This window comes from Stigmatopora argus, chromosome 2 (assembly GCF_051989625.1).
Source record: "Stigmatopora argus isolate UIUO_Sarg chromosome 2, RoL_Sarg_1.0, whole genome shotgun sequence".
In the NCBI taxonomy this organism is placed as follows: Eukaryota; Metazoa; Chordata; class Actinopteri; order Syngnathiformes; family Syngnathidae; genus Stigmatopora; species Stigmatopora argus.
The window spans coordinates 598,252-611,182 of record NC_135388.1 but is presented as its reverse complement, the minus strand read 5'-3'; the positions used below and the strand labels follow the sequence as shown (position 1 = coordinate 611,182).

The following is a 12,931-nucleotide window of genomic DNA, read 5'->3' as shown; positions in this document are numbered from 1 at the left end:
AAAATGAAGAATGACTGCTGGTGCACAGAGACATTAACGACGTTGTTTTGCACAACTTTTTGTTTTTCTATGCGTGTTATCTAATCATATGAAAAAGCGGTAACGAGAAAAAAAGTGTTGAAAATTATAAATAGAGATTTTTTTTATGATTTTAAATAAAAAACATGTCCTATTATTTATAAGCACTATTTTTTTTGTTTTAAACTCGGCCATGCGGCCACAAAGCAGCTTTATCTTTATGTGTTGGGGGGGTCTGTCTCAACGGTAACCATGGTTACCCAACGTTTTTTTTTTCTCCCCCCTCGTTAAGTGACGTGTAAATGATAAAGTGTAAAATACGAAGCATGTGAAGAGCACACGCGCTGTCTTTTTCCCCCTCTTAATGTTGTTGTACTTGACGATGAAAACATTCATGTTGTTGTTATTCTTCTGATCACGACTATTACGATGATAACCATGTTTTTTACTGCGACATTAAAAAAGAAAAAAAGGTACCTGTGTTTTCCAGCGACGTTTGCTTTTGTGCCGTGCTTCGACCCAAACGTCAAGCGGTGGGGGCGGGGCCTCCTCCCCGTGTCGTCGACGGGCGCCGCGGCGCTCGGCGCGCGAGGACTTCATTTGCGGTGACAAGGTGTCACGGTGCGTGGAAATGTCAGCCGTCATATTTAAAGCTCTCGTTAGCCTCAAAGAAAAGAGGAGCCCACTTTTTCCTTTCAAGCTGTGGACGTCAAAAGAAAGGCGATGTTAGAAAAATAATAATAATTAAAAAAGCAAGCACTAAAATGAGAGCGTCTTAACAAATAAGAGTTAAACGCAGGTGGAAGTTGATGGTGAGTAGACGTCCAATCCATTTTGAGAACGGAATTCATATTCTTTCAAGCATTTTCACTTATTCTATTTTAGGGTTTATGCCATTTATGTGGGTCTTTTTATTTGGCACTTTTATAGTCGGGATGTCCCGATACAGACTGTTTGACTTTCCATCAATTCCGATTTTTCTTAATATATCTTTTGCCCATAGCTATCTAATGGGCAACTTTTTAGACTAGTAAAAATCATGCAAAAAATATTGGAACCAGTAAATGATAAATCCCTTTATGACACGATGATCTGTTACTGTACTCTTCTATTGGGTTCAAAAAATAACAATTATGCTAAAATGACACATGTGAGGCGATACCATGGTCAGCACATCCGCCTCGCAGTCCTGAGATCGAGAGTTCGATCCCCGGTGCGTTCCTGTGTGGCTCAGAAAATGAATGCAAAAAAAGGACACAATCTCAAAGATCTGTTTATATTTATGTATTTACTCGAAAAAAATATTAATGTCAAGTTTCCATTTTTGGCTGACTATATTAGCTTACTCTTACGATTCATTTCCAAACGCAACGTAAATAATTTTCGTTCTGTTGACAAAACATTCCATTATTTTGAAAGTAGCGCGCTCGCTTCCTGTCCAACGACACGTCGGTTGTTTCAAGTAGCATTAGCTAAAACCAAAACAGTAATCGCTCAAATGAAGTGGTTAATGTAGACAAGATATGGCCGCAATAATCGAAAAATCGTGAAGTAGGGTCACCCGTATTATAACTTTTTTTTCGGTGCTGAGTCGTACTAGGCAAAGTGGCTAACGCTTTCGCATTTTTAGGAACTTCCCCCCCAAAAAATATTTTAAAAAGCAATTAAAAAAAATAATAATGAATAGCGGAAAAAACGCTAAGTAATACATTAGCGATAAGTGAAGACGCAATAATCGAGGGATTACTGCACTTGTTGATTTTCTGTTTGTGGTTATTATTTCCTTGTAAGAATCAACTACTGAAAAAGGAAAATATTTGAAAAACATTAGGTCATATTTAGCTTCATTTTTGTAGTCGGAAAAAGGCTCACAAAATCAGAAAATTCTCTTTAACCACCAAGAAATGTGATTTTGGGCGCTTGGCAGCTCTAAAGTTGTATTCGATAAACGTAAATGACACGAAAGTACTTCATTTGGTGCTACTCCGACTTGGAATGGCGAACCAATCAGACCAAAGCATGGAAAAACGGGATGAAGAATGTCGGGTTTAACGGACATGCGGAAGGAACATCGTGACGGTGTCTCTTTTTGGCTTTTGACGGCGCTCGCCTTTGTGGCCACACAATGGCGATGTGGGAAAAAGAAGGCCGACGATATGCTCACCCAGATAGCTTTCCGTCCCAGGTGCGCCACGGCGGGAATACGAGGCGGCGTCTCACAATGGGAGCATCCGCCGTGACTAAATAACGGCGAGCCGTACAAGACGCCGCACAAAGACGGGAGGCGTCGTCTTCAAATCGGCGGACCTGCGCAAACACACAAATAAATACGTTTTAGGAAAGTGGATTCGTGGCCGGCGGCGACAATAGGACAGGAACATTTCTTTGTGTGGTGCAATTTCAAACTTTACATCACATGAAAATAAATCAGCGGCCCGGGGGCCAAATCTGGCCCGCCGCATCATTTTGTGTGGCCCGGAAAAGTAAATGATGAGTGCCGACTTTGTGTTTTAAGATCAAATTCAAATGAAGAGTATAGATGTATATTAAATTTCCTGATTTTGCCCCTTTGACATCAATAATTGTCATTTTTTAATCCATTTTTTCTCTGTTTTTAGTTCAAAAATCATTTTGTAAAATCTAAAAATATATTTTAAAAAAGCTCAAATAAACATTGTTTTAGATCTATAAAAAACGGAATATTCAGGGATTAATAGGAAACTTTTTTAAATTATATTCAATACTAAAGTGGAAAACCAAAAATATTTTTATATTTATTTTTAGATTTTACAAAATGCTTTTTGACCTAAAAACACCAAAAGAAAAAAATGGATACAAATTGCAATTATTGATTTAAAAAGGGGAAAATCAGGAAATATAATATACATCTATCAGGAAATATAATATACATGTATAATCTTCATTTGAATTTGATCCTAAAAAAGAAAGTTGGCACTTATGATTACTTACTCGGGCCGCACAAAATGATGCGGCGGGCCAGATTTGGCCCTCGGGCCGCCACTTAGACTCACAGAAAATACAAAAAAAGGGGAAAGAAGTGATTTTTTAGGTCTCTCTATAGAAAATAACTGACACATTCCACGATCAGCCCCCACAGTCCAATCAGATTGGACGCCAGCCATTAAAGAAAGCTGAAATGGATTTAATGTCTATGGTTCTCAATGACGGGACCCAAGTTCAATATTAAGTTGATATTTGAGCCACAATAACCCTTATTAATGCTTATTTGAGATGGGTGTGTTAGTGTGTGGAGTGATAAGTGCACAGAGGGCGCGTAGAGGAGGAAAGATGTCATCGCTCACGCCAAAGATGACATCACAGCGGCCTGGTATGCAAATACTCCACATATGATCTTTTTATGCAAATATTCTGCTCGGGTGGACCTAAAATATGGAGACACTTCTTTTGATTGGATTTTGCTTCCTTTCAAATCAGCTTGCTATTATTCTTTGACTAGCATTTTCTCGAGATATGCTATGACCATATATAGATTGTGTTCAAATTCACTTGAGCCTTTTTGCTTTTTAGCGGATTATTATCGGTAACATTATCATTTTTTTGACTTGATTTGATTCATTGTTTTGTTTACTTTGATTTTTCTCTTCTTTTTTAACCATCTACCGGAGGGGAGAAAATATTCATTCATTCGTTTTCCAAACCGCTTATCCTCACAAGGGTAGTAGAGGGTGCTAGAGCAGGTGTCATACTCGGGTTGGTTCGCGGGCCGCTTTAACGTCAACTTGATTTCACGTGGGCCGGACCATTTTAGATATATTGAGATTTTTTTAATATAAATGGATTAAAAGAACTGGATTAAAAGCCCTGAATAGTCCGTTTTTTATAGATCTAAAACAATGTTTATTTTAGCTGTTTAAATCTATTTTTAGATTTTACAACATGATTTTTGAACTAAAAACACAGAAAAAATGGATTAAAAAATGACAATTATTGATTTAAAAGGGGAACATCAGGAAATGTAATATATATCTGTACTCTTCATTTGAATTTGATCCTAAAACAGAAAGTCGCCACTCATGATTGACTTTCCCGGGCCGCAGAAAATGATGCGGTGGGCCAGATTTGGCCCCCGGGCCGCCACTTTGACACCTGTGCGATAGAGTATGAGCCTATACCATTTCATCTGAGTTTGATCCTAAAACGGAAAGTCGGCACTCATGATTTACTTTCCCGGGCCGCACAAAATGATGCAGCGGGCCAGATTTGGCCCCCGGGCCGCCACTTTGACACCCGTGTGCTAGAGCCTACCCCAGCTAACCAGGGGCACCAGGAGGGGTGCCATACCTGAATCGGTGGCGTAAAAACAATTACAAATCGATCCCCAAAAGCGCTTTGGTGAGCACAAAAAAGTCATTCTGGCACGCTGGGGTGTCGTATTTCTGGTGACGCTTCCGGCTTATTAGGAAAGTGAGTTCTCCGTTTGACAGTGACGTGCGCTGACGTGCCGACTGACAAGCGCTCTTCCTCTCTGGTCCCGCGTGTCAGCACGGCGGCACGTCACTTTTCGTGGCGTGTCTGCGTCTGCCGCTCCGAGATCGCCTCCCATTAGCGTTAAACACTTTGAGTGATTTGGAGGAAAATCCAAATCAATTTGCGGGCGCACGCTCGCCGGGCTCGCTCGGCCTCGGACTACGGCGCCGTCCCCCCGGGGCCGGGCCCGCCTGTCGCTTCCCCTCGTTGACGTTTTGACACGCCGAGTCCACGAATGGCGAGCGTTCGGAAACGGACTCTCGGAAGGGCGCCGATCGGAGCACCTGCTCAGGTTCGGTCGACGGTAAACGAGCGGCGAGTTCGACGTAGGGAAATCGATCGCCGCTCGCGGCCCCGACCGAGTTTGGGCGTCGCCGTGGCGACCAAAGGGTGGCGAGTCAAACGGGGGTGGCGACGCCCGGGGCTGGCGGCTCATTTACACGGCCCCGGAATGTTCCGATCGGATGAGAAGTGACAGCGCCGAAGACGGGGAAAGTGCCAATCAAAGTTCCCGCAACGGGACTGACGGAAGGAGGACACGACACGGACTCGCCGACGTTAGCCACGTAAAAGTTGGACTGGTCGACTGCCAATGAGGATTTCAGATGTCCAATCGTGCGACTCTTTTGCTCCTTCTGCTGTGAAATGAGGTCATCACGAGCCGGCTTCCCATTTCAAATACATTTCATTTCAATGGAGATTCTCCAGTTTTTTTTCCTCACAAATACTTCATGGCAATATTCTGTCATTGACAGAAAATGAAAAAAATCTAGAAATACAGACTATTTTGACACAAAAAAAGTCAATGTCCAACAAATAACAACTAAAATAGTTACATTAATTGGCTTTGGGTGATCAGGTTTATTCGCTGTATACGTTTATGTAAAATATATTAAATAATTTGCCGCGTGACTGAAAAAAATGATTTTTTCCTTTTTCTGCTCGTTGAAATAATGCTTTTATATGCTTAGAACAAGGGTGTCAGACTCGGGTTGGGTCGCCGCTTTAACGTCAACTTGATTTCACGTGGGCCGGACCATTTTAGATCTAATATTTAGATTTTTTTTAATAAATCGATTAAAAGAACTGGATTAAAAGCCCTCAATATTCAGTTTTATATAGACCTAAAACAATGCTTATTTTAGCTTTTTTCTTAGTAAGAGAACTAAAAACAGAACTAAAAACAAAAAAAATGGATTAAAATGACAATTATTGATTTAAAAGGGGGAAAATCAGGAAATTTTATATACATCTATACTCTTCATTTGAATTTGATCCTAAAACAGAAAGTCGGCACTCATCATTGACTTTCCCGGGCCGCACAAAATGATGCGGCGGGCCGGATTTGGCCCCCGCGCCGCCACTTTGACACGTGGCTTAGAATATTGCGATCCTTTTTTCCCCCCAACTTAATGCATTTCCTGGGTATCGAATCGAGCTCACATGCAAAAATATTTATACCTACAAAGGCCGGTCGGTACGCCAAGTGTTCCATGGGACACGTTAAGTGAATTTATTATACATCAGGCAATGCAGCGTGAGGGTGAGCAGGACGCACTTCCACATTTGTGCCATGCAAAGATTAAATGTGACGTTTAGCTGCTGCTCTTATTAACCGCCACTCATTTCCTATCATCACTGTTACCTGCAATGAAGCGTCCGTGCACGTACGTGCGTGCATGCGTCTGCACCAGCCGCGTGTCGATGATGTCGGGAAGGCGCGATGGAGACGAGGTGGTCTCACGTAGCCCACGGCGCTCGCCGTTCTCCTCGACATTTGGAGTCGTCCTCCGCCACGGGCGACTGCAAACACATAAACAGCATTTGAACCTTGTGGAATTTATTGCCCGTCATCTTAAATGGCTCAGAAAAGGCAGTCAAATCCCTTTTTTTATGGCGGTGAGCGTCGCTGGCGGACATCTTGGGTAGGGCGAGCAGCGCTTAAAAGCTGCTTCTTGTAACATACTTTTGGCCCGCTATTTTTCTAGTCCTCCCCGATACCGACGGTGTTATTTTAGTGCCGTATCGGGGAAAGCTTTAGGCCAAGGGTGTCAGACTCGGGTTGGTTCGCGGGCCGCTTTAATGTCAACTTGATTTCACGTGGGCCGGACCATTTTAGATAGAATATTTAGATATTTTTTTTTATAAAATGGATTAAAAGAACTGGATCAAAAGCCCTGAATATTCCGTTTTTTATAGATCTAAAACAATGTTTATTTTAGCTTTTTTATGTATATTTAGATTTTACAACATGATTTTTTTAAACTAAAAACACAGAAAAAAGGGATTATAAAATTAGAATTATGGATTTAAAAGGGGGAAATCCGGAAATGTAATATACATCTATACTCTTCCTTTTAATTTGATCCTAAAACAGAAAGTCGGCACTCATCATTGACTTTCCCGGGCCACACAAAATGATGCGGCGGGCCAGATTTGGCCCCCGGGCCACCACTTTGACACCTGTGCTTTTGGCTGACTATTTGTTTTTTTATTCCCGTACTTTTCTTCAATATCAGCCTTTTTATATGCAATGTATGCATAAATCTTTATACACAACCAGTACTGGGACAAAAACTGTACGAGTATTGTGACAAAAATGCCACGCGAACGCCGTTTTAAGCAAAACTGGCGATAATTTGGCGTGCCCGTAAAAAGTGATGTGCGGCCGTGTTTGAGCAGCACTCGAGCGAGGGCCCGTCCTGGTTTTGATTCACGTCGCCGCCCGCTAAAACGTCATTCTGCCGGCTAATGAACGCGGCCGCCAGCCAGAGTGATGGCGTGGAAGTTCTAATTCGTAATTGACGTAATGGATGCGGCAACCCGCGCACACACGCACACCTGGTGATCGGAGGGTGATTAGCCAGCGCACACCTTTTGTGTGAATAATGGAAATACACACCGAGGCTTAATGAATAGCACGTGTCATGTGAGCCTGAATGCCAGAGATACACAACATGTGTTTGTTGGAGGCTTAACCGGATGAATAAACAGGAATGGGATGTGCTCATATGTTACAATATAGTTATTAAAATGGTGTGTGTGCGTGTATGTGTGCGAGAGGGCATTATTCTGCATCCCTTGCATGTGCAAGAAAAAATAACAATGGACTTTATGCGCATCAGAGCCAAAGCGTGCGTAGCTTTTATCTGCTTTAAATCAACAAATAGTCCCAGATTTTTTTTAAATCTAGTAAATGAGAAAAATCACTTAATAAATTGAATAAAAAGAAGTCATATTTTCTTTTCATTAGACTCCTTTGCATATACTCTGACTAGCAACAGCGTAACAATGTTATCAAAAAAATTTAGAGACTTAGAATACTTTAAAAGTGTAAAAATGACCAATGCACGCATTTATTTTTACTTTAAAATCTCATTATACATGTATAATGACAATAAAAGCATTCAATTCAATTGAAATACTGGGCCTCTCAAGGATTTACATTTAAAAATATGAATAGTTTATGGCTCTTTGGGGGCCCAGCGAACGAGTGTTAACCCGTCGGGCTCGCTGTTCTAGGGTCGAGGGTTCGATCTCAGGGCATAGGTAGGTCAGAAAAATGAATGAATGAGTTTATTATGGCTGTCTCGGTCAAAAAAAAAGGTTCCCGACACCTGTCCTGGATGTACCCCGGGTGAAACCCCCAGGACCATCCCTAATTTCCACCCCTCGTAAAGGCTGACGTTGTGATTGATTACACTTGAAAATAGACAATATTCCGCCGACATCCATATCAATAAAGCCTCTCGGCTTTGCCTTTTGTTTCTCTGGCAAGAAGCGCTGAGGAAAATCCATAGACAATTGATGGCGTCTGAGAGAACGGCTCTATCGGAGTATATCAAATCAACGTATCGGAGAAAGGGAAAGTTTGCCCGGTGAATTAGAGACTGTTGTTGCTCTAACTTAAGCAGAGGTGTCATTAAAGGACTGGGAATGGGGGGGCAATTTTAAGTACGAGTTTCATCATGGAGGAAAAACTGAAATCTATAGAAAAAAACACAGCCTATATATTACATACCTACATTTTCGAAAGGTGACGTTTTGCTAACGATGTTAGCATAAGACACGCTGGTTTTCAATTGTTTGGGCCTAGCGATTAGCACGGCTGCTGAGCATACCCCCCGAAGTAAGTACTTTTCGACATAATGAACGCTTTTTAAAATGAAGGAACGTTTTTCACTCACCTAACAAATGTCCAGAACACTGTTGAAAAGGGCTACGTCTTGTTTTTTTGCCACAGTTTTATCGCTCCCGGACATCTTTGTTTGTATGAATACACCAAGGCCGTCATGTTAAAGGGGCGTGGTTTCGTGCGTAACCGGATTGCTTAGCAGGTGCCAAAGTTTAGTAAAAGAATATCTAACTGTGTATATGATTGCTTAAATCTAACCTGGCTAGGCTACAAATGTCTAACAATAAAAATTTAACACTAGTAGATGTTCAAAATATTTTAACTGGGATGACATGCAACAAGAAAACAAATAGTTCGCTGTCATCCCCTCCCCCCCGGGTCAAATGGTTTGGCCCTGTCACTGACAGCCAATTGCAATGCCGGATTTTCCCTCCAAGAATATCAGGGAACTGAACTGAAATGAGTTCTAGGCTGTTAAACGTCCATTTTAAGTGGGTATGAACGTTCCACTTTGTATGGAGTGGATATCTATCGCCATCAACCTGAGCCAAAGTATTAACAAGTGAAATATATCCAATAAAGTGAAATATATCCAATAAAGTGCAGAAAATCTGAGTTAAAACAAGAAGTGGACATCATTTGGGGGGGAAAGGCAATGAAAGGAAGCTAACAGACCATTTGGAATTATTTCATAAGTATTGATGGACAAAAAAATATAATTTATGATTCAGATATTTCTTAGGCCAGCAGAGAAGGCCTTGAAGGCCCTGACGTCTCTCCACTAACTACAGTACACGACAAAGAGGTTTGATTTGTTGCCTGTCAATTTAAAACTGCAACGTAAGCCTGACATCGGGTGTTTTTTTTATAAAATTCCCCTCAGAAATTTTACGCGCCGCAATATTTAGTGTTCTGTGTCAGATCCAAGTATTTTATGAATCTCCCCTCATCTTTTGTTCTTCACTTCCGACTTGCGCGAGTACATTTGGCGTCCACAAAAGGCAATAAAATCATCTTAAAAGAACGTCCTGCCTCTTATCCTCATTAAAATGTGCTTCTGCCGCCATCCCTCAGTCATGTGTAAGCTTTTTTTTCTTTTTTTAATACGCTCATATTACATTTATAGCCTTTATAGACGTGTTCATTTGTCTCCCAATGCAACAGGAAGCGGCTGAAACAATGCGCCGTTTGTAATTGATAATTATGTTCAACCGCAGCCCAAAAAAGGATGTTTTATTTATACGTCTATTTCTTTTTTTCCCTTTTTTTTACTGGCCTTGTTTCTCTTCAGTAATTATTCCTTTGCAATCACTGTGACTGTCTAATTGCGGTCCTCGCCGCTAATTTATGCGAGCCTTTGTTTTCTTCAAGGAGCACATTTTTTTAAAAGGAGGAAAAACAACACATCAAACGAATTGCGATATGTAAAGAATAACGCCACGGCGGCGCGTAGGCTTTAAAAATAAATTCCTGATTATTTTCATATGATAATAAGTCAAGAGTAAAGCGGGGGAATCAAAAGGGAAGTCATATAATGATGTATCGGCACAAATATGGCACTTATTGTTTTGTTGGTGGGTTTTTTTTGTTTTTATTTTCTGTTTGGCGGCGCATTAGCATATTCCGCGTGTTTTTATTTGCCTTAAGCTGGAGTTATGTAGGACAGCTTGCTGACCATCATTCACAAGCCGCTGCCGTCGCGCGCGCATTGTTTTTAATGTAAATGATGTTTGCCGTGATGGGAAGCCATTAAAGGCGCGCGTGAACATAAATACACGCTGGCCGGGCGCCCGCCCGCGGAAGGAGCCGCCGCCGCGCTTGCTTTATGCGCGAGGACAGGTAAAAAACACACAAATCCATGGCGGACAGCGGCCGTAATTGAATGTGACTCTCTCTGTATACACTATCCGCCGCGGCGGGACATCGCCGGCTAATTGGAATATACGGCGCCCTATATTGCCGACCGACTCCGCCGAGAAGACGGCTGGTTAGCGCGTCGGTCTCGCGGTTCTGGGGTCGAGGGTTTGAGCCCAGGTTGGGTCCTCGCTGGAGTTAGTGTGGGTTTTCTTTGGGGTTGGGTAGTGTCAAAGGTCAGTTACGACTAAGGGTTACGGACCGGAGTTCTATTATGGCTAGCATATTTGATCAGAGTAGCATAGCCATATGCTAAATCGATAGCTGTGTCGAGCAGGCTACATAGTTTTTAAGAATAGCATTCCTGCGTATGCTACAACGATGTTGTAGTCCAGGGGTGTCAAAATCGGGTTGGTTCGCGGGCTGCATTAACGTCAACTCGATTTCATGTGGGGCGGACCATTTTAGAACTAATATCTAGATTTTTTCTTTTTTTTTTAATTGGATTAAAAGAACTGCATCAAAAGCCCTAAATATTCCATTTTTGTAGATCTAAAGCAATGTTAATTTGAGGTTTTTTTCCTTAGTATTGGAAAATGTCTTTTAATCATGTTTATTTCAAATGGAAACAAAATATTTTTTAAAGTGGAAAACGGAAAATATTTGTATATATTTTTTTAGGTTTTACAAAATGCTTTTTGAACAAAAAACACAACACAAAAGAAAAAAAATGCATTAAAAAATTGCAATTATTGATGTAAAAAGGGGAAAATCAGGAAATATAATATACATCTATAATCTTCATTTGAATTTGATCCTAAAACAGAAAGTCAGCACTCATGACTTACTTTCTCGGGCCGCACAAAATGATGCAGCGGGCCAGATTTGGCCCCCGGGCCGGCACTTAGACACCGGTGCACTAGGCTAACATAGAGGTTCTTTTTAGAACAAATGACAGTATCAGATCGTTGCATAAAATCGTAAACAAAACATTTTTTGACTTGAATACAAACTTTTAGCATTTACTGGTTACATAATCGAAATGGATCGGACATCTACGAGCGAAAAACTCATTAAAATTCACAGAAGAAGAAAAAGACGGCGCCTTACGATTGGACGTCTGCCAAGGCCGAGTGCTTTTTATACGGCTGCGTGCGCCGTTGGCGGCCATCTTGGCGAGGGTGGAAAACAAAGCGCAACACTCTAAAAATGTGAATTTTCCATTTTTCCCGAAATGTCAAGATATGACAAGAATTCTATTCGGCTAACAAAGCGATGATCACGTCACCACCGTCTCTGTAAAGATGCTTTTGACGGAAGCGATTTGCCACAACGCTAATCAGATCGGTTCCCCCAATGGCGAGCAAGCTCCCGTGACGCCAGCGCATTTGTTCCTACGTTCCGCTTTCACATTCGCTTGACACTCCCGCGCGTCTACGGCGACCGCACGCCCTTCTCGCGCGATCGGGCGCCGAGCGGCCGCCCGCCGGCTGTGCCGTGATTGATTGACGCCGCACGGGACGTGGCAGCACCGGCTGGGTCGCGTGACCCCACAGATAGATGGGGACGCGCTCGCCGCCCGTTTCTTTGGCTAGAGCACGTGTGTCAAAGTGGCGGCCCGGGGGCCAAATCTGGCCCGCCGCATCATTTTGTGTGGCCCAGGAAAGTAAATCATGAGTGCCGACTTTCTGTTTAAGAATCAAATTCAAATGAAGAGTATAGGGTTAACATCAACTCGATTTCATGTGGGCCGGACCATTTTAGATAGAATATTTAGATTTTTTAAAATTAGATTATAATAACTGGATCAGAAGCCCTAAATATTCAGTTTTTTTATAGATATAAAACTGTTTATTTGAACTTTTTTTTCTTAGTAAGGGAAAACATCTAACACTCATTTGTTTTCTATTTCAAATGGAAACTTTTTTAAAAAAAATTATATTCAATATTAAAGTGGAAAACCTAAAATATTTTTATATATTTATTTTTAGATTTTACAAAATGATTTTTGACCTAAAAACACCAAAGTAAAAAATGGATAAAAAATTGCAATGATTTATTTAAAAAGGGGAAAATCAGGAAATATAATATACATATCTATACTCTTCATTTGAATTTGATCCGAAAACAGAAAGTTGGCACTCATTTACTTTCTCGGGCCGCACAAAATGAGGCGGCGGGCCAGTTTTGGCCCCCGGGCCGCCACTTTGACAGCCGTGGTATAGCTGTATATTAAATTTCCTGATTTTCCCCCTCTTAAATCTATAAATGCTATTTTTTTAATCCATATTTTCTTTGCTTTTAGTTCAAAAATCATTTTGTATCTAAAAATATATATAAAAAAGCTAAAATAAACATTGTTTTAGATCTATAAAAAGTGGAATATTCAGGGCTTTTAATGCAGTTCTTTTAATC

General features: G+C 41.3%; 1 protein-coding gene across 1 annotated transcript in view; it reads right to left on the bottom strand.

Moving 5' to 3' along the window:
- LOC144068650 (uncharacterized) overlaps positions 1–8,771 on the bottom strand; it is a 43,373-nt gene extending 34,602 nt beyond the window's left edge. The window contains exons 1-4 of the mRNA XM_077593279.1: positions 8,715–8,771; positions 6,173–6,330; positions 2,183–2,325; positions 496–718 (exon numbers count right to left, since the gene is read on the bottom strand). Coding sequence (XP_077449405.1) covers positions 496–718; positions 2,183–2,325; positions 6,173–6,304 — 498 coding nt within the window. The 5' untranslated portion in view covers positions 6,305–6,330; positions 8,715–8,771. The remainder of the gene's footprint in view (positions 1–495; positions 719–2,182; positions 2,326–6,172; positions 6,331–8,714) is intronic.
- Positions 8,772–12,931: the final 4,160 nt, after the last annotated feature.